At 37.1% G+C, this 22,485-nt stretch overlaps 1 protein-coding gene across 2 annotated transcripts in view; it reads right to left on the bottom strand.

Annotated features, from left to right (window-relative positions):
* Positions 1–22,485, bottom strand: part of TRMT11 (tRNA methyltransferase 11 homolog) — a 57,871-nt gene that overhangs the window by 10,710 nt on the left and 24,676 nt on the right. For both annotated transcript variants that reach the window (XM_062186728.1, XM_062186729.1), the window contains exons 8-12: positions 19,382–19,462; positions 16,054–16,218; positions 14,341–14,413; positions 14,099–14,230; positions 10,098–10,218 (exon numbers count right to left, since the gene is read on the bottom strand). In XM_062186728.1, coding sequence (XP_062042712.1) covers positions 10,098–10,218; positions 14,099–14,230; positions 14,341–14,413; positions 16,054–16,218; positions 19,382–19,462 — 572 coding nt within the window. The remainder of the gene's footprint in view (positions 1–10,097; positions 10,219–14,098; positions 14,231–14,340; positions 14,414–16,053; positions 16,219–19,381; positions 19,463–22,485) is intronic.

Genomic DNA, 22,485 nt, shown 5'->3' with positions numbered 1-22,485 from the left:
CTATCTACCAAAATCCATATAAAATTCAGAACTTAATCTCAAGTATTACAAGAATACACAATATAAAAGTTTAATGATAACTTACTTGATATAGTATTATTTAATTGAAATTAAGAAGAATCTTGCTTAAGCAACAAAAGATGAGTAACAGACTAAGACATGTACAAGCAAGTGCATACTCTTTCACTTCAATTTGGAGACCATTCCTCTCTTAGGTAAGTTTTTTAAATCTCTACAATTCATTAGAATAAAAATAAAAATGCATATGCATTTATATTTATATAAAGATCAAACAAAGCTAAAACTATTTTGCTTAGGGATGAATTTACCAGTGGTAATACTACAAAGGAAAGCAAATTCCTCCTAACACACATCCTGAGAGACAGTAGATGACGGTCTGAGTACTTGGGTCTTGGCCACCCATGTGGGAAACCCAGATGGAGTTCCAGGCTTGGGCTTTTGCTGTGGGCATTTGGGGAGTAAACCAGCAGATAGAATATTTCTGTCTCTCTCAGGCTTTCAAATAAATAAAAAATTTTAAAAATATCAGAATAGTGGTTATACCTGCAAAGGGAGGTGTTTATGAGCAAACAGTATGCTGCAGTACTCTGTAATCTTCACCTTGATGTAATGATGACATAGATATTCACTTTATAATTATTCATTAAATGGTATGTTTATGTTTAAGTCAAAAAATAACATATGAAAAACTCAGGGTTGAAGTTTTGGCGGGTCACAGAATGAGAAGTGGATACAAGCTCATGTTTGAAACTTGAAAAACACTAGAAAGATAATTCTAAAGTTATATAACCATATATTAAATCAAGAAAAATAATCTTAACAAAGCAGGAAATCTGTCACTCATGTAAGAATTATAAGAGAAGCACCAGAGGATGATATTGACTCTGCCTAGAGACTTTCTATTTCCCTAAACCTTGGGATCCCTGAATCTTATTTGCATTTTGCAACTGATCTCTGCCTAAGATTCTATAACACTAGTATTTTAAAGACTGTTTTACTGTCATAGCTCGAAAACATGAGCATTAGAGCTAGACCATATTCTCTCTCTGCCTTCAATTAACTGTTCATTCCTACAAATAAAACAGTGCAACCGGAGTTGCAGGATTCAGATACCTTCATTGATTGCCTTTCCTGGAAATGATGAAGAACAGACTTTTGCTTCTTCTTGGTATACCAGAAACAATTATTTACAACCATTAAGACAGCACAAACTTAACAAAAGAAAAAAAAAATCCAGTTTGGCAAATAAGTTAGTTTAGTTGCAGACTTAAAAAAAAAAAAAAAAAGTGAAATGATGATCCTCCAGAGTTACAACTCAAGACAAAGTACTATTAACAGCAAAAGCAAATTCATTTAGAATATCTACTTCTAGAAGATTTTTCCAAACACCTCAAACTAAAATATAATGCAAATTTCTTTCCATTTGACTTCCTTTGCTAAATGATTGTTTTAAATGTTTCTCTCTCTCTCCCCTCCTCTCTTGTGCCACATTTTGACAATAATGAATACTTGTTAATGTTAAGATCCTGACTGAGTTTATGTCTAATTACCATAGCACATCCTTACTTAGTGTCATCCTTATTTTTCCGATCAATAAATGATGTATCATCTATATCCTACCAAAGGGTATTTCTATCTAATTTCTAATCTTTCATAGGACTAATCAAAAGGCAAAATCCACATTACTAACAACAAAAATAGTCACACATATTATGCTAACACAACAGCACAGTTTATAATGAGCAATGGTAATATCATTTTTTTTGTTAATATTTTATTTTTATTTATTTATTTGAGAGGTAGAGTTACAGACAGTGAGAGGGAGAGACAGAAAGAGAGGTCTTCCATCCGATGGTTTACTCCCCAAATGGCCGCAATGGCTGGAGCTGCACTGATCTGAAGCCAGGAGCCAAGAGCTTCTTCCTGGTCTCCCATGTGGGTGCAGAGGCCTAAGGACTTGGGCCATCCTCTACCACTTTCCCAGGCCACAGCAGAGAGCCGGATTGGAAGAGGAGCAGCCAGGACTAGAATTGGCACCCATATGAGATGCCGGCACTGCAGGCAGAGGATTAACCCACTGCGCCACGGCGCCAGCCCCAATAATATCACTCTAATATGCAAACTGCATAGAATAAAGACTTAGTTTCTTCAACTTCAAGGCATCCATAAATCTGTTCTCAGGTGACCCCAGGGTAGATTCTCTCCCTTCCTCATTTAAAAAATATTGTTATAGTGTTAATGGTTCCTTCTCCCTTTTCAACTTCCTTGAGTCAAAACCCTCAATTTGGGGCACACACCATTCTGATCACTGAATTCATCTGCCTCATGTGCTAGACTCTTTCACTCAATCCAAAAAAAAAAAAAAAAACATGTAAACTTTCATCACTTGCCACTGTAACCTTCCAATAGCCCCTCATTAAACCAGCTCTTTATAAAATGACAACTGATTTATACAGTAGTATAACTTCAGTCTAAGTTAAAATCCATATGATATCCAGAACTAAACTTACCTATACTTAGTACTTCATAAATTACTAGAAATTTGTGATAGCACATCAGGTACAGAAGTCATGAAAGATGGATTGGCACTGTGGTGCAGTGGGCTACTGTGACACCAGCATCCCATATAAGAACACCAGCGGGAGTCTTGGCTGTAACACTTCTAATCTAGCTTCCGGCTTATGTATCTGAGACAGCTGAGACAGCAGAAGATGATGGCCCAAGCAAGTGGGAGACCAGGATGAAGTTCCTGACACCTGGTTTCAGCCTGGTCCAGCTCTGGCTGTTGTGGCCATTTGGGGAATGAGTCAGTGAATGGAAGATCTCTCTCTCTGTATTACTTTGCCTTTCAAATTACTAGATAAGTAACTCTTTTTTTTTTTTTTTTTTTGACAGGCAGAGTTAGACAGTGAGAGAGAGAGACAGAGAGAAAGGCCTTCCTTCCATTGGTTCACCCCCCAAATGGCTGCCACGGCCGGTGTGCTGCACTGATCCGAAGCCAGGAGCCAGGTGCTTCTCCTGGTCTCCCATGCGGGTGCAGGGCCCAAGCACTTGGGCCATCCTCCACTGCCTTCCCAGGCCACAGCAGAGAGCTGGACTGGGAGAGGAGCAACCAGGACAGAATCCGGTGTCCCGACCGGTGCCCTGCCGGGGTGCCTAGTGAGCCACGGTGCCGGCCAGTAACTCTTTTTTTTAAAGAGCACATGGTGGTTCATTTGATGCAATGCTAATTTAAAGAAATTTTTTATATTTAAAATATTATCTATTATAGAACAGACTATATTACATGAATATTTTGGAAAAATTCCAAGGAAATCTTGAGAAGAGTTACTTGGGGTATATTCTCATCTGTTCAAGGAGATTCTGGTAGAAAAGGTTGTGTTAGGTGACTTTCATTGAAGACATAACTATTAATCTCATAGTCTGATCTGCTCTGAACAATCCTGGAGATCAGCATTTTTATCCTAGGAATTTTACTTTACTATGCTTTTTAAAGTTTGTTTGTTTGAAAGTCAGTGTAACAGAGAAAGGGAGAGATGGAGAGATCTTCCATCTGCTGATTTTTTCCCCAAAGTGGCAGCAATAGCCAGGGCAGGGCCTAGCTGATGCCAGGAGCCAGGAGCTTCTTCTGGCTCTCCCACATGGGTAGCAGGGTTCCAAACACTTGGGCTAGCTTCCACTGCTTTTCCCAAGCCATTAGCAGGGAACTGGATAGGAAGTGGACCAGCCAGGACTCAAACAGTGCCTATGTGGGATGCCAGCATCACAGACTGCAGCTTTATGGACTACACCATAACACCAGTCCCTATCTTAGGAATTTTATGAGAAAATGAATTTTACAGGAATAACCACTGTGACCATAATCCTATATAGCAATGTAGCTATTTACTGTGTTGAGAGAAGAAATGAGTGGTAGTAAAATTAAATGACCAGCGCACAGCAGGTTAGACTGCCTTTTGTAGTTCCTAGCATCCCATATAGGAGCTGGTTCAAGTGCTGTCTGCTCCACTTCCGATCCAGCTCTCTGCTAATGGTACCTGGGAAAGCAGCGGCAGATGGCCAAAGTACTTGGGCCCCTATACTCACAGGAGAGACTCAGATGAAGCTCCTAGCTCCTGGTTTTGGTTTGGCCCAGCCCTGGCCTTTGTGGCCACATGGGGAGTGAACCAACAGATTAAGATTTCTCTCCTTCTGTCTGTCTGTCTCTCTCTCTCTCTCTGTCTGACTTTCAAATAAATACTTTTTTTTTTTTTTTTTAAGTACTACTTTTCATTCTCTTGACTTTCAGAACCCATCAACAGGAAATAACCCTGGCTCTTCCTCTCAGGCCATTTCATGATTTTAACACACTAATCAAGAACTTCCTTCGTTAGGACTTAGGCACAATAAGCAAGCCTAAAAACTATTTTGTAAGATATCCATATTCTTTAGACACGCTAGATAGAACTTAAGTTTACATTTTAAAAGGGGGGAAGGGAGAATATTTTGTAACAACATATGCAATGGACCAGAAGTTATACTGAAGTTAAACCTAACAAGTGAGAAATCAAAAATGAAAGGAGTATGCTAAAGTGTAAAAATCTAAAATTAATAGTCTTTCACTGCCAAAGTCAACAATGCTGAACAAGCCTGTGAATAATTTGTTAGATGCCTGTGAGAACTGTTTGACAATTTTATGTCATCACTTGTATTATAAAAGACTAGGATCTTGCTGCAATTATACACACCCTTCTCCATACAAACAGAAGGTAGAAATGAAGTAATTAATCAAAAACCAAACAAGATTAATTTAATATGACAAAGTATTTTCAGTTACAGTAAATTCTATCCTAGTTAAAACTCACTGATTAAATTTGGTCTTAGAGAATGAAGGCCATTTCAAAAAATAACTACAGCATTAGACTTTTCCTTTTTTTTTTTTTTTAAACATTTATTTAGTTGAAAGATAGAGTGACACAGAGGGAAAGACAGAGAGAAATCTCCTATGCATTAATTTATTTCCCAAATTTCCACAACAGCCACATTTAGATCAGGCCAAAGGCAGGAGCCAGGAGCCAGAACTCCCTCCTGGTCTCCCACATGTGTATTGTATACAGTATGTATACAATATTTACATATGAAGTGAATATGATATCAATCAAAAATTGTTAAATCTAATATTAATGTGTCCATCGCCTTCCCAAGCACATTACCAGGAAGCTGGATCAGAAGCAGAGCGGTCAGAACTTGAACTGATCCCATGGAATGCTGGCTTTGCAAGTGGTGCCTCAACCTGCTGCGGCACAAGGCTAGTTCCCTTTTCCTCATTTTCTTAAAAAATCTGAAGTAGGGACTGGCCAAGATCTGGTCATTGTGGCCATTTGAGGAGTGAACGGTGGAGGGAAGATCCCTCAGTTTCTCCCTCTTGCTGTGTGTAACTCTTGCCTTTCAAATAAGTCAATCCTTAAAAAACAAAGAATTTGAAAATCTTTGTAAAGGAAGTGATAAAAGAATACCTGACAAAAATTAGGATACTCAAGTTAAATGCCTTTTTTAAATCATTTTAATATAGGATTGAAATTCTCAAAAGCCTACTTTTCCTTGAGTTTCAAATTTGCTTAGAGAAACATAAATCTGGAAAAAAAAAATTAAGCTTTCTTAAACAAATTAAACTCAGGGGAAACAAATATGGAATTAGTTCACAGTGGGTCTTAATTTTTTGGTTTTTCCACTAAAATAGCAATGGCTAATTTATTATGTAGCTCCACTAGTTATTAAAGAACTTTTTATGTATCTTCTTCCTTCTAATTCTTTGAAACACTATGTGGGCCACACAGTAAAGAATGCTGATGTCATTTACTTTACTTTCTAATATCCAGATTTAAATTGTAAAATCTGAAGATAACATTTTTGTTTCTTACAAATCTTACTCCTGTAATAATATTAGTTACTGTGATCATTATAAATTCAAACGATTACATTAAATACTATGATCTTTAAGAGCTACAATATTACCATTTTGAATTATCAAGTACATCACTTCCCTCAAAAAATACCAGGAGACAAATGTATATATGAAAAGTTACTGACCTGGAGAGGAGAAGAAAAGCATATTCTAATACAAGAGTGCCTCAAAAACTTGATAGAGATGGTCAGTGTGTGGCGTAGCAGGTTAAGCCACCATCTGTAGTGGCGGCATCCCATATGGGTGCTAGTTAAAGTACTGGCTTCTCCACTTCCAATCTAACTTCCTGCTAATGTGCCTACAAAGGCAGTTGAAGATGGCCCAAGTGCTTGGGTGCCTGCAGCCACATGGCAGATCCAGATGAAGCTCTTGACTCCTGGCTTCAGCCTGGCCTAGCCCTGGCTATTGTGGTCACTTGGGGAATGAACCAGTGGATGGAAGATCTCTCTCTCTCTCTCTAATTCCAATTTTCAAAATAAATAAATAAATATTTTAAAAATATGTATATAATATTTACATATAAAGTGAATATGATATCAATCAAAAATTGTTAAATCTAATATTAAAATTTTTAAATGATAAGCTTATTTTAGAGCAAAAAATTTTTGAAAGCTATGCACATGAAGGGTCCTATAAAAGCTCATGAAACATACATATTATGAAAAACTGCATGGATTCAAAATTTTGTATACCAAAATAAACATCTTTTAATTCAAGTTTCCATGAACTTTTAAAAGTGCCCTCATATTAGAGAAGCCCTTTATTCCACAAGATAAATATTGGCAATGGTTAATGCTATAGAGTGATTTGTATCCTTCACTAAAATTCCTACTTTGAAGCCCTAACCACTAACATGTCTATATTTGGAGATAAGACCTTTAAAGAGGTAATTATGATGAAATAAGGTAATACGGGTGAGGCCCTAATTCAACAGGACTGATGTCCTCAAAAAGAATAAAGACACCAGGAGGACATTTACACAGAGGAAAAGCCATGTGAGATCACAGCCAGAAGGTGAATGATATGCAACTCAGGAAGAAAGGTCCCACAGAAACCCACCCTGCCAGCACCAGCATCCTGAACTTCCAGGTTCCAGAACTGTGAGACAATAACTTTCTATTATTTAAGCCATCCAATCTGTGGTATTCTGTTAAGGAAGCCCAAATAAATCAATACACTTAGTTAACTGAAAAAGTTAATAAAGCAGGAAAAAATTAAAATACTTTGTAGGGGCAAGTGCTTAGCCTTACAGTTAAGACATTGGTTGAGATGCCTATGTTCCACACTTGAGTGCTTGGGTCTGATGCCCAGCTCTGGCTCCTGACTCCAGCCTTTTTGCTGACTCTGAATGGTAAACCAGCAGATGGAAGTTCTATCTCCCAATTTATCTGTCTCTGTCTCTCTCTCTCTCTCAAATAAACAATTAAAAAAATATATTTCATAAGCACATTAAAATTCTTTATAAACTTTTTAAAAGTGTTATTTGAAAGGCAGAGAAACAGAGGCAGACAGAGCTATTCTACCACTGTTTAATCCCCAAATGCCCACAACAGCCAGGGCTGGGTCAGGCCAGAGCCAGGAGCTCAAAACAGAAGTAGAGTCTCCCATGTGGATGGTAAGAATCCAAGTACTTGAGTTATCTGCTTTCCAGGGTGTGCAATAGTAGGAAGCTAGAATTAGAAGTGGAGTCAGGACTTAAACCCAAGCATTCCAGTAAGGAGTACAGGTGTCTCAAGCAGTATATTCACCACTACATCCAACACCCATCCCTTATTTAACTTAAAAAATTGCATATTTAAGGCAGGCATTTAGCCTAGTGGTTAAGATGACTTTATCCCATATCAGAGCGCCTAGGTTTCATGGCTGGCTGTGGCAGACTCTGGGAGGCAGCAATGATTCAAATGATTGGGTTCCTGCTGCCCATCAGAGGGACCCGGATTGTTTCTGGCTCCTGGTTTTGTTAAAGGCATCCAGCTGGGATGTGAATGAGCATATGTGAATGCTCTCTAATTTTTTTTTTTAAATAATACATTAACTTACTAATCTTTTGATATAAAATCAAGACTTATGAAGATTTCCAATTTTAGCTTCTATGAAATGATGTCAGAATTTACAAGATTCATAAAGTAATCTGGGTACAGAAATCCAGATTGTGGTATCTTTTTCTCTAACCCACATCAAACTCAGAGTCCTTTGCAGCAACTCACTTTATCCTGTGTTTCTAAAATATTAAATTTAGTTTTTATATGGATCATAACTTTATTAATACACTTGCATCCACTGGCCTAATTAGCTTTTAATCAGGTTACACAACTGCTATAACAAATACACCAGCATAATTGGCTCTAGGAACACCCTAACTGACTCTTAGAAAATGGACAATTCAGTTGGTAGGGGCAGATGTATATAGACATAGCAAAGACCACACAAGCTCAAAGTAGGTAACACATTACAGGCATTAGGCAGTACGTTTCAGAGCAGGAGCTGGTGTCGATTAAGCAACTAAGTTTGGAATGGATGTTAGATAAGAGGGCTTCTACTACATACATGAATATATGTTGATTATCCCAAATCACTACTTTAGAAGTTGTCATTGTATCCAACAATTTGGGAACCACTCTTGGAATTTCTGAATCTACAGTGTTTATAGGTAAGCCATCATCCTTGAAATAGGATTTGATTTCCAAAAGAGAAAACCAAAAACAAAACTTTAACCAAGTAAGTAAACTGTGCAGGATAAAATGAGAATAGCAATGTCTAGTTAAATCATTTGAAAAAAAGACCTTATGATAAAACAAAATCACTGCTTAATATGAGTGTTTATTTAAATGTAAATCTAGTTGAACAACTAAGACAAAAATAGGATGAGTACAAAGACATTCCACAGTATCTGTCATTTAAACATAAACTTCTAGTATCTATGCTTTAAAAATGACTACCACACACTCTCATTTTAGCAACACTACATATACCAATAAATCTATGTGTGTATCATATACAGTAGATACCAATTAACTACTTATACACGTTTAGCTTAGCTTTTTGAAGTACTCTGACTTTACAGTCTGATTACTGAGGATAGTTTATGGCACAATGAAAATTCTGAACATTATTCATGCTATAAGGGGTCACTAAAAGATTCAGCATAATAAAGTGACATAAGAAATGCAGTATTTTAGGATGAATCATTTAACAGATAAGAATTAGAAGTGTGAAGGAGAGATCATTTAGGAAACCATTGGTATAAACTAGATATATGGTAATATAGTATTAAATTAAAGGCAAGTGGCAATAACAATGAAAGATAAAAAGAATGATATAAAATTAAATATGTATAAAAACAATGCAAATTTTCATTATTATGAAAGAATCCATAAGTTGAGGGTTGGATGAAAACAAATCAAATGCGAGTAGAGAGGTGAATGAGTGTGGTAAAATCTTCAGATACTACCACCCTCCTATCTAAAGCAAAGACGGGGCCCATCCATGTTTCCAGTACATTTGGGAGAGCTTTGGTTGTACATTCACAGATGTAGAGGCCAAGAACATGTTGTAGATTTAAGTAAGCTCCAACACAAAGCATTATTAATAACAGTTCTGATCTGGTCCAGAAATAACAAGATGCTTTGCTCTTTCTTCTCTAACATAAACGTTACCAGAGAAGAGAGTGACAGAAAGATACTATGTGTTGAGCCCTAGCAGGTAGGGGGAAATTTCCTTCCTTCCTTATACAAAGTAACATTGTCTCTTCATTACAGCCTGCAATCAAGTAGATTCTGCTTTTGGGGAAAAAAAAAAAAAAAAAGGTAACTAATAGGTTGCTGATTTGCCAACAGTTGTTTAACTAAGAGTACTCTGTTTTATAACTGAGTTAGCAACAAGAATGTCAAGTAAAGCCTGAGAAGTTCAGGCTAACTTCTATTTCTATTCAACTTCTACATCCTACTACACCCTCTAGCTCTAACCTCAACCAAATGTCACAAATCTCCAACTTCTACCTGTTTCTGAATTCATCTGTAGATTTTAAAAGTCAAAAACTAACACTCCCAAACTCCCGCCATAGGAAGATTATTTAGAAATCTCTACTTTGGATTATTCCAGAATTTCTGCTGAAAATACTACAGCAATTTACCTCAAATTCCTTCACCTTCTCCATTGTGATCAAGCGCCTTGACGTGTGACTGGAAAGCTTCTGTTCACAGTTGCTAATGAGTGTCAGGCAGGGGTGCCAGGGTACCATCTCTTCTGTGTATCTGAAGAAGGAAGTACTGACGGTCAGCAACACTCACATGTGCAGCCCACATAGTCATCATGGGGGTATCCACTGTGCTTTGGGTCATCCTCCCTCTACACGTTGTACTGTTTCATTCTACATGTGCTAACCATCCATAAAACCCACATTATTCTGTACTTTAAAAATGCAAAGTATTCTAATATGACCACAGCAAAGGAATGCAGTTTAATTTTTAACCTGTAGAATAAGAGCGACAGAAAGCAAATTTGTCTTACTGACCAGTGCTCAACATTTAAACCACAGAAATGTAAGGTGACGCACTCTAAACGATCCCCCAAGAGCAGATAAGGCACCCAGAAATACGTGCTCCAACAACCCCTTGACATGACTGACTATCTGGAGATTTTTTTAATAAGTTCCCAAAGTATAAAAGTCCTGGAGAGTGTATACTTTCCTCTATAAAATGAAGTGATCCTGCAAAATTTTGATGACATCTTGAGACATCTATTAAGCTTGTAAATACAGTACTGAGGTTGTTTATAAAATTATTCAAATAAAATACAACTGAAATAAACATCAGTCCTCTGGTGACATTAACCAGGAAATAAAACTGAAGCTGTAACAATGAGTGGTGGAGACTGCAGATGTACAGCACCTGCACTGCCTGAACAGAGAAGATGATTCTTACTGACTTTCCTAGGTCCCTGTGACCTTCACCAAGCTCTCGCTCATTACCTCAAGCACATGTTCAAAACCATCACCACCCACTTAGCAAGCAGCGTTCATAATGCACTTCACTTTTTTATCAGTGGAAAGAATTCTCTTGAAGGCGTTCTCTGCCTTCTTCCTTAGAGCTTTCCAACAAGTCATGACCACTGCAGACTGGACTTCATCTAACAATTTTTCATGTTCATCAGATAGTCAGAAATGTACTTTTTTTAAAACAGCAGTTGACTTCAAGTTTGGAATCTTTCTACAAAGCACACATGATATTAAGGAATATATACTACCCCATCATTGAGACTAAAATAAAAAGGGGAAATAGAGACCATGAAGTTTTGATATTTAGCTTCCAATAGCAGGGCCTGTGAATAACTGAAATAACGTCTGTCAACCTTAGTAACGTACCCTCTTTTAAAGGGAAAAACCTTTTTATTTCCTGGTGGGATTGCTGTAGGCATTTTTATCAAAATGTCACTTAAATATGCACAGACATAAATTAGATATAAATCTCTAATGCTTGTAACTCTTATATAACTATAAAAAACAAGAACAAATTTATAAATCAAATCTAAAACTACAAAACCAATATAATTTTATTGAACATTTATGACATGAATGATGTTAAACTGCTGAAACTATGTTACCAGCATTTATTTAGTTTAACAATAGAATTTATGAGCTTTATATTATCATTTTATTCCAAGTTTGATTCCAAGCATGAAGGAACATCATTTGGATAAAAGTACCTGAGCTGCATTAGAATGTGATTCTTATTTTTAAACCTGAATCATACAACAGAATTTGGCTAAATAAAATAGTTCAACAGTAGAACTGAAAGCCTATATTGACTACACTCAAAACACAGAAGACTTAAAATTATTAGTGCTGGCAGTAGGTGCTGTGGCATAGTAGGCTAGGCCTCAGCCTGCGGTGCTAGCTTCCCATATGTGCACCGGTTCATGTCCTGACTTCTCCTCTTCCGATCCAATTCTTGGCTTATAGCCTGGGAAAGCAATAGAAGACGGCCCAAGTGTTTGGGCCCCTGCATCCACTTGGGAGACTAGGAAGAAGCTCCTGGGTCCTGGCTTTGGATTGGCCCAGCTCTGGCCATTTTGGCCATTTGAGGAGGGAACTAGCATCTGGAAGACCTCTCTAATTCTGCCTCTCAAATAAATGTATTAATTAAAAAAATTATCAGTGCTAAAAAACAATTTTAAATTGAATTCCTTTTTATTCCCGATTCAATAAAAAGCTACATTTTCAATAATACATAACCAAACTAATTCTAAACTGCTGAACTCAGAAAGCAAGACTATTATTTCAAGGTTGCAGATAATGTCAGTCTTAAATTTATTGATATTGTTGTTTTTGAAAAAGGAAAGATTTCAGAGGATATATACTGCAAAAGTAAATACTGTTCATTTTTCTAACGTAAACTCCTAACTACATTCATCAATAAGACAACTTTTAGTCTTAGGGAGAAGGCAGAAGTCTAGTAATAAGCATCAGAAGTCCTGGAAGTAACTATCCAGAGGACAGATGCGAGGAAGTAAATGCCATAGGAGTCTTCCCATCTATCTGGTAGAAATCTATCTTTTGGGGACCAGCGTTATGGTGTAGCGGGTAAAGCCGCCACCTGCAGTGCCTACATCTCATATGGACGCCGGTTCAAGTCCTGGCTGCTCCATTTCCAATCTAGCTCTCTGCTATGGGCTGGGAAAGCAGTAGAAGATGGGCCCCTTTTTCCACATGGGAGACTTGGAAGAAGCTCCTGGCTCCTGGCTTCAGATTAGCCCACCTCTGGCTATAGCAGCCATTTGGGGAGTGAACCAGCAGACGGAAGACCTTTTTCTCTCTCTCTCTGCCTCTGACTTTCAAATAAAAAAATATTAAAAAAAAAAAAAAAGACTATCTTTTGGTAAAACATCTACGGTAAGGAAAGAATAAAAAATGTTTCCCTTTTTGACTTTTAAAACATCCCTTTCATTAAATGTACTTAGAAATTTTCAAATTTTTTTCTGAAAGAGTTACAGAGAGGAGATGCTAAGAGCCTACTCAATCAACATCATGAAAAGACAGACAAGTTCCCACTGAACCAAAATGCTTTTTCTGTATAATTATGCTTTATAAATATAAGAATTACAATAATTTTTAAAAATATTTCCATAGCAGATGGAATAAATAACCAAATTTTAAGTTTGAAAACTCTCATTCAAATCTGAAGATCTCATCTTGTTCAACATTGTCTCTCACTAGTGATGTAATGTATATAGCTTTGTTCATACTTAATAGTTACTGAATAACAAAATTTAAACCAATTACATTGAACATAATCAGAGCTTTAAAAATATGCATGTTTTTTGTCTTGGTCTTAGTTTAAAAAAAATATTATATTTAAGTTTACCATAATAGCCAATATATCAGGGGCTGGACTAAGTATCTAAGTATGTAAATATAGGGCTTGGCAATTCTTTCCTGCAAATGGGCCACGGAATATTTTATATTTTGTGGGTTACATATGTTTCTATCACAAGTTGTTTCAGCAACTTTTTAAAAATTTTAAAATTGAGGACAGCATTGTTACACAGCAGGTTAAGTTACCACCTGCTCCACTGGCATCCTATACAGGAGTACCTGTTCCAGTACAAACTGCTCTGCTTCCAATCCAGCTCTCTGCTGATGTGCCTGGGAGAGCGGCAGAAGATGGCCCAAGTATGGGCCTCTGCCACCCATGTGGGAGACCTGGATTGAGTTCCAGGTGCTTGGCTTATGCTTGGCCCAGCCACAGATGTTGTGGCATTTGAGGAAAGGACCAGTGAACAGAAAATCTCTCTCTGTCTCTCCCTCTTTCTCTGTCACTCTGCCTTTCTAATAAGTGAATCTTTAAAAAAAAAAAAAAAAATACCAGACATAGCTCAAGCACCTTAGAAAAAACAGGCTGAGGACCATATTTGGTCCAAAAACTCTCATTTGCCGAAGCCTGATATAAAATATAAAGGTCAAAGCAATTCAATCAATAAGAGCAAGGGTACTATTTCATACACATCTGTTGGTAGACAAAGGCAGTTAATACACATTAAATAAAAGAGATCCTCAATACAATTAGAGATAAGGAAAAAGTACGCTAGCTATGCAAATACCATGGGTAAAATGAAGTTAAAAATAAGATTACATACTCTGGTGTATACACTGGTAACCAATAGACTAGTCTTCCACCTAATACAAGGGTCTCAGCTGCAAAGTTTAACAGGTCGAAAAACATATCACTCAGATGATAACTCAAGGAAACAGGAACGTGGCTTTCTGGACTATACAAAGAAGACAAAATTTCAAAAATCAGTAAAAAATTTTAAGACTGCTTAATTAAAACCATGCGTCTTTTAAAAGTACTAAACCATTATATTTAAATTTCACTTACCACTTTTCTATTCCCTTTGGTATTTCCTTTTGTGAACCTGTTCTTCTGGTAGATTCTCTGATACCATATGGAGCTAGACAGAAACAGCGGCAATGAAAACAGTCAAAATTCACCAAACCACCAATGAGGGACAGGTAGATATGATGCAATTCCAAATGAGACACTGTGAGGACACTACATCTTGTGTGCATTATTTCATTCGAGGAGCTATAGAACATAAAAATTTGTGTTCTTCAAAAATGTGTCAGAAAAGAGGAAGGATAGGCAGGTGTTACAATTAAAGAAGGCTGAAAAGATATCATTACTAAATGAAATACCTGAGCCTATTTAGGTCCTGTACTAGAGGGAAAAAGCATACTATAATGGACATTATTGGTCAACTGACAAAACTAGAGGACAAAGTGGAGATTAAAGTGTTATATTGATTTCCTCAAACTGGTAAATGTACTTTGGCTCTCTAAGACACAATCCCTACTCTTAGGACAAACATACTGAAGGACAAGGATAGAGGGCCACAATGTATGCAACCTACTCTCAAGTTATTCAAGGAAAAAAAATGTATTTTATACATACACACACACACACACACAAACGTGAGAACAAAATGTTAATAAAAACTCATCCAATTGTCTTAAAGTATATTTAATGCTACCATAATACCTTGAAAATAAATTTTCCTTTTGTTAGTGTGGAAAGCAGCTAAGTTACCAAAGAACGCAGGAGGGCTCAGACAGAGGGCTTAACTTTGACATTATTTATAGATTTACTGCCAAATACTACAGAAAGGCAGATCTATTCTTAGCTAGGCTGCCTAACAAGCCCAAAAGTCTCATCAGGCATGGAAAATAAGTGCTCATGAACATTCTGGAAACTCACTGAGTTTACCAGTCCAGTGGTTCACAGCACTCCTAAGTTCTTGTACCTCTGCAAATGAGATGCCAGGGAAAACAGGCCCTACAAAAACAAAATCTTACACATGGAGAAATGTATGACATCTGAAATTCTTTTACAAACTTTTTTTAAAGATTTATTTATTTATTTATTTATCTGAAAGGCAGAGTGCAAGAGAGATCTTTGATCCACTGGTTCACTCCCAAAATGCCTGCAACAGCTGGAGGCCAGCCCCAACTGAAGCCACGAATCAGGGACTCCATCTGAGTCCCCCCTTGACTGGCAGGAACTCACACACTTGAGCTATCATCCGCTGCCTCCAAGGTGCATTATCAGCAAGTTGGATCTGCAGCGGAGGCAGAACTTTGTACTAGGCACTCCAATATCGGATGTGAGTGTCCAAAGTGGTGGCTTAACTCACTGTGCCACAACATCTGCTCCTTTACTCAAAGACTTGATCAATGTGAATGACATTATGGCTTCAGTTGGTATACTGGTAAGCATTTACAGTTAATAAAATAAATATAAGCCTCAAAAAATAAGCTATAAGAGAAAATGGATGGCAAGTTAATATATAGGGATGTAAAAATGGATGGCAACATCATATTGGTTTAAAAAAATGAAAGAGTAACCCTTAAGTACTTAAATTGGTACAGTGGCCTACATTAACAATTCTCCCCTTCTTACTCTATGAAGCTGTTGCGAGTGACAGGAATACCAACACAAGTTGGCATTTTGTCTATATATTGATAGATTTGGTACTTCAAATGTAAATGACTTTAGGAAACTTATCCTACCGAAACTTCTATAAAAACAACTTACGATCAGTGATGATTGCATCAAAATATGTGCCCTTTCTCCAGGAAGGTTTAGATGCATCTGAAACCAGGACATCAAGGTAAAATTTCTCTAAACCATACTGACGAAGATTTGCTCTAATGTTTTCATCTGGTCCTCTCCATTTCTGGTTTTTCCTACTAGCCTTTCCTGAAGGAAAAGGTGAGGGAAGATAGAAAGTATTAGTTAATTCGAGAGCATTCTAATCTTCTGGTGTTTAACTCGACGTAAATTTTTAGCTCATCTAAATCCACAGTTACCCAAAAACAATATTTGTGTCCACTTAAAATATTAAATTTATGTATAGTATTTTTATTTCAACTTATTGTAAAATAGATTATAAAAACAGTAAAATGTACTGAAATCTAGTTGATCTTGTTTTATCACCTTCCAAGTAAAACTGCTTTCAAACACATCCAGTACTAAGCACAAAGCATTTAACTGGTGCACAGTTGAACAGAACATGGTCTCTTCCTCTAGCAATAAACAGTCCCAAGCAGCAACAGTGAAGAATCACAAATGAAATGGAAACGAAGGGTGCTAACTTGAGGAATGTAGTCACTGTGATGGTGGAGAATGAGGGGAAATGGACATATTACTGATGAAAAGTTCAAGCAGAAGTTAAGAGAGGGTTGAAGAAGAAAGTTCAAAACCTTCTAGTTTAAGAGACATGAGTGGGGGGCCAGCACTGTGGCGTGGTAGATAAAGCCATCACCTGCCATGCTGGCATCCTATATTGGTGCCAGTTTGAGTCCCCTGTGCTCCAATTCCGATCCAGCTCTCTGCTATGATCTGGGAAAGCAGTAGAAGATGGCCCAAATCCTTGGGCTCCTGCACCCGCATGAGAGACACAGAAGAAGCTCCTGGCTCCTGGCTTCGGAATGGCGCAGCTCTGGCCTTTGCGGCCACCTGGGGAGTGAACCAGTGGAAGGAAGACCTCTCTTTTTCTCTCTCTCTGCCTCTGCATAACTCTGCCTTTCAAACAAATAAATAAATCTTAAAAGAGAGAGACATGAGTGGATGAGAACATCAGAGAAACTAGGAGGAACAATAAACTTAGAAAAAGAGATGAGATTCACTTAAGATACATCAATCTTCATAAACCTGATGGTAACTGTCAAGTATTCAGGAAGAGCTACTCAATGGTCAGATATTCAGTAGATAGTTGAAGACCAGAATAAATATACTTGGAAGAAATCAGAATATAAATTTAAGATGAATCCACATGAATGAAAGATATTTTTGTTAAGCTAGATAGTAGTTAACGGTGTGCTCTATAGTTACCCTTACATTTTTATACACCTTTCTGTACTACAATCTACTTCACAATAAAAACAAACCTTAAAAATGCATCGAAGAAGGAAATGATTTTTTTTCTTTTTTTTAGATTTTTAATTTATTTATTTGAAAGGCAAAGTTACACAGAGGCAGAGAGAAAGTCTTCCACCCATTGGTTCTCTCCCAAAACAGCCGCAGTGCTGGAGTTGGGCCGATCCAATCCAAAGCCCAGAGCCAGGAGCTTCCTCTGGGTCTCCCACGTGGACACAGGGGCCCAAGCACAAGGGCCATCTTCCACTGCTTTCCCAGGCCATAACAGAGAGCGGGATCAGAAACAGAGCAGCTGGGACTTGAACTGGTGCCCATATGGAATGCCAGCACTGCAGGCAGCAGCTTTACCTACTGTGCCACAGCACCAGCCTCAACACAAAGATACAGGCATGAGGAAAAGCAATAGGTGATCAGATGAAAGAAATCACAGGGCCTTAGGAGACTGAGGTGGAAACTCAACGAAGGCAAACCTTCACAGGATGAGAGTCAATAGAAGTCGTGGATTTGTAGCCTCAGCAAAACACAGTCTCAGCCTCTTCTTCTCTCCTTCCCTCCCCTCCCCTCCTCTCTTCTCTCCTCTTGTCAACAGAACAACAGCATGGAAGCTAGTATACAATGGGCAGAATGACACTGAGAAATAAGGAAGATGACAGTAAATAAATATTAGGTTCTCAAGAAGCATTCTGGCAAAAGAAAGAGGAAATCGGTAGTAGCAGACCTCTTTAAGACTGATAGAAAAGGCCTTGTATTTTTAAACAGGAGAGACCTGAGAATATTTTAGAATACAATAGAGATCAGAAGTGCAAGAAACAGAGCACACACAGGAGCATTTGGATAAGCTCCCAAGAAACTCCACCTCAATCAGAATTCTATTCCAGTAGACGGAAGGTTATAATATAACTTTCTAAGTATAACTTTATAATAAAAATTCAAATAAAATTTATAGGACAATTTGCTTAAAGCAAATACATTGCTTCTACTAAAAGCAATCAGGGAGAATTATTAGCACTTTGTGTACTCTAACATATTGCTCTAACATTCTTGTCAGCCTGGTTATGTAAACTCGATAAAATATAACTCATTTTCCTCCTACTAACTACTACTAATCCCTTAAAGCCAGAATAGGAAATAAGGTAGGGCATCAGTGCAATACCTCAAATTCCCTCACCAAAAGAAAACAGGATATTAAATTCTCACCTATGTGGTAACACACTGAGTGAAGAACAGGAAAAGAGTGCTCTAATGGCTGACTCAAGTTATAATAATGGAAGAACATAAACATATTCTCAAAATCATCCATGAAACTTGAAATTTTTAACACTATTCAGCCATAAGGAAAAACTTCTTTCAGTTTTCATCCAATCATACATCATCAGCAAAGCTTCTAGAATTTAAAATACTACCCAAAATCACCTTACAGGCAAAACAGATGGTGTATCAGTTTAAGGCAGAATCTTTCAAGTTATTGTCACCTTCAGTGTTTCAAAGATGTGTAGGCCAGTTACAAAATTTAAAATACATATGGGATTTCAAAGACTAGATATTAATCCAGTTTCCACTCCATGTGCAAACGTTGAATAAATAGTGATAACCCAAAATATAAACTATGTTTTATTAACAGCACATACTGATTATAAAATGGCTAGTCTCTTTCTTCTATTTCTTCCCTCCCAATCTTGGAGTTCACAATTTTATAGTTTGTGGGTTTTTTTGTTTTGTTTTGTTTTGTTTTTAAGTGGGGAGTGGAATCTTTCTTACTATGTCTACAAATGCCCCTGAGAGATCCTTTTCTCATTCATCTCTGTGATCCCCAAAGAGATGACATTGCACACAGATCACTTCATAAAAAACGGACACCCAATGAAGTTTTGTTGTGAAGTAAAATTATATCATAATGTTGTTAAAATAATGACATTTAAAACGATTTCAAAGGCATATTTGGTACAACAACAAAGACAATACAATGTCTAAGACCTCTACTCACCCAAGCCATGAACTGTGTTGTAGTCTATGTCTGTCCCACACACATATGCACCAAAATGAGCAGATGCTATCAGGAGGCCACCTGAAAAGTCATACAATTACCTGTTAACTAGAAAGTCCCAGACTCCTGTTTTGTCCATTATTTAATCTGATCCAGACACTCACAAGCTAGCAGAGTACCCTGAAATAACACAAGTCTTTGTCATATTTAGCAAGCTTCAGAACTAATAAAAAGAACCCCTAAGATGTACTCATGCAACTAGTCACAAAGTAGGAAATTTATGTATACCCTGCCATCTCTTTCAACAGCACTACTTAGGGAACACTATTTTTCCGGTCAAAAGCATATTTAGACGTTTAATAGATCAACACAAATGCATCTTGCTCCTTTCTTGAAAATGAGAATACAGGGACAGACATTTGGCACAGAGGCTAAGTTACCACTTGGGATATCCGCAACACATATGGGAAGGCTTGGTCCTTTGTTTCTGATCCAGCTTATTGCTAATGTGCACCCTGGGAGGCAGCAGATAATGGTTCAAATACTTGGGTCTCTGGCACTCATGTGGAAAACCTGGATTGAGTTCCAGGCTCCTGGGTTAGACCTGGCCTAGCCCTGCCCATTGTGAGCATCTGGGGAGTGAACCAGTGGATGTAAGATATCTATCTCTCAAATAAAATGAAAAAAAAAAAATTTTACATTAAAAACATTAAATGAACATATAAAGCTGTTTATACAAAGAACTGGCAATAAATAAATTCTGACCATTGGGCTCTATTCTCATTGAAAACAGTTTAAAACAACTAAAAAGGCACAATTAATACATGAGACATTAATATTTATAAAAGTTAAAATGTCAGTTAATTTAAAAAGCTAAATTACATCCTAAATTATATTCTAACAGTTATTCATGTAACAAATCAAGAAAGTACCTCTTGCTTTAAACTATAAAGTTCTGAATAACCACTAACATACACTAAAGCAATATTATTTTTCTGTATAATTAGTGCTGTAATCAATGTAAGAACAAATGCTCCAACACAATTTGACTAGAATAAGATATGTGACAGATGGAACCAGTTCACATATGAAGAAAAATCCTAATAAAGATTTATGAAAATAATAGTAATTTTAAAATAATATTTTTAAATTTTAAGAAAAAAATTCACAGGGTTAAATGAATTTTTAATAATTGTACTTTTCATTAAATGTCACTTTTTTAAATAATTCAAATTAAAATACTTGCCTGGGTACTTGTCTAACTAGTTACATGGTAAAATGATCTGTCAGTCAAGCTGAAATCAGAAAGCTACTCTTGGACTACAAAATATGCAGAGTTTGAAACTAGGGTTTTCTCCATGATATCCTTCTGAAATGCAACATGTAGAATTAAGATGGGTAAAAGCCAACAGAGGGTCAAGATTACAAATGAAAGGTGTCCCTCCCACAGCCACTTGAAACACAGGCTGGTAAGGTACTTAAAAACAATGCTTTTTCATGAATATGACTAATTTGTATAAAGAGCTTGTGAGGAAGAGAATTGGAGGCCTAAAAGTAGAGCAAAAACCAAATCCTCAGTCCTCTCATACTAACTACAAAAGCGTTCATGTAAGGACAGTAAAAAGGACCTCATGATTCTCTGGAAACAGAACAGTCCACGTTTAAGAAAGGCAGTGCACGTGAGGACTTGGAATACTCAGAAAATCACTTCACCCAAATCACAAGGAATTGCTTCAATTCTGCCAGTCGGGGCAGATACTCACCTAGAAGAACTAGTTGTCAAGGAAACAGAAAAGCTTTCCTGTGCTTCCTTAAACAGAACCTTATCCATTTGGTTAGAGTGAGTTTTGAGAAGACCCAATTTACAGTACACTGCTGAAAGGAGATGAATAATCTGTTAGACTGCATCTGTTAGTTCACTCTGTGCCTTTTATGCTTTTAATTGTTTAAAGTAAAATCATAATAAATTAACTTCTCTGAACTGGTCATTGGGTAATCATTATTCGTTACTTAGTTGCACTTTGGATTAGATGGAAGCATTTAGCAATACTTCAGCTGGTGTTTTCCTGGAATCTATTTGGTGCATGAGGGATATTAAAATAGAAGGGTGAAGTGCTGAAAAGGCAAATAATAGTACATTATGTGATCTCAAAACTCTGTGCTTCAATTTCTCATCACTTAAATGGAACCACTTTAAGGTTAGTAAGGGTACTATCTAACAGGCAAAAGAATAGAGCAATAAATAGAATTTATTCTATGGTATAGAAATTAATCATGATACTCATCTTCAGAAAGCTAGGTAGGAAAAATTTGCAAATATGAGGAAATGAGAGACTGGGCTTTGGTTTTGCTGAGAGAAAAGGAAGAAAATAGGAATATATGTTGCATGGATGTTATCCTGTTCTAAACAAACAAACAAAAAAAAAGAATTCTATTTCAATAAATTAAACTACAAATATGAGCAAGCACACAAACCCTAAAAATACAAATCCTACTAAAACCATGAGAGCCAAGAAAAAGGGGAATACGAAGAGGTGTGGAGAAAATGGGAAGTGGAGACTACTACGCAGATGTGGAGGGACCCATCACCCACTCTCCTTTCTCTTTTCTCCCCATCATCTCCTCCCAGAACTAGGATAATCAGCTTTCCAACACCAGGCTCCTGTGTCTATCTTTGTGCAATGACAAAATTTCGGAAGTATCGATGCTCCTCTCATCTATGGGGCACCTTCAGGTAGGTGAGGACAAGGTGAACACACTCATCTCCTCGGTGCCTTCTAATTACTGGACAAGCTGACTGATTTTAAAGCAGGGATCAAAAAGAATGAGAGCCATGGCTGCAGAATTCTGTGCTATCTATAGCAATCTGCATACAGTTGTGCCAATTTTAATTATAAACAGGAATGATGTTTGCAATTTTAAGCCTCACTTTCTTTGCCTGCTGCCATAATTTGACCACAGTTGCAAATTATGAATAACTTGGAAATTAGCCAAAGGAGAGACCAGAAAATGAGTTCACGTTCACATTCTTCATCACCATACAATATTAACTGTATCCATCATCTTTCACCAGAAAGACATCTAAGTTCTTGAAAAAGTAATAA

The sequence above is a fragment of the Lepus europaeus genome, chromosome 3 (genome assembly GCF_033115175.1).
Source record: "Lepus europaeus isolate LE1 chromosome 3, mLepTim1.pri, whole genome shotgun sequence".
In the NCBI taxonomy this organism is placed as follows: domain Eukaryota; kingdom Metazoa; phylum Chordata; class Mammalia; order Lagomorpha; family Leporidae; genus Lepus; species Lepus europaeus.
The sequence above is the reverse complement of the archived record's forward strand: the minus strand, read 5'-3'. Positions and strand labels throughout refer to the sequence as shown.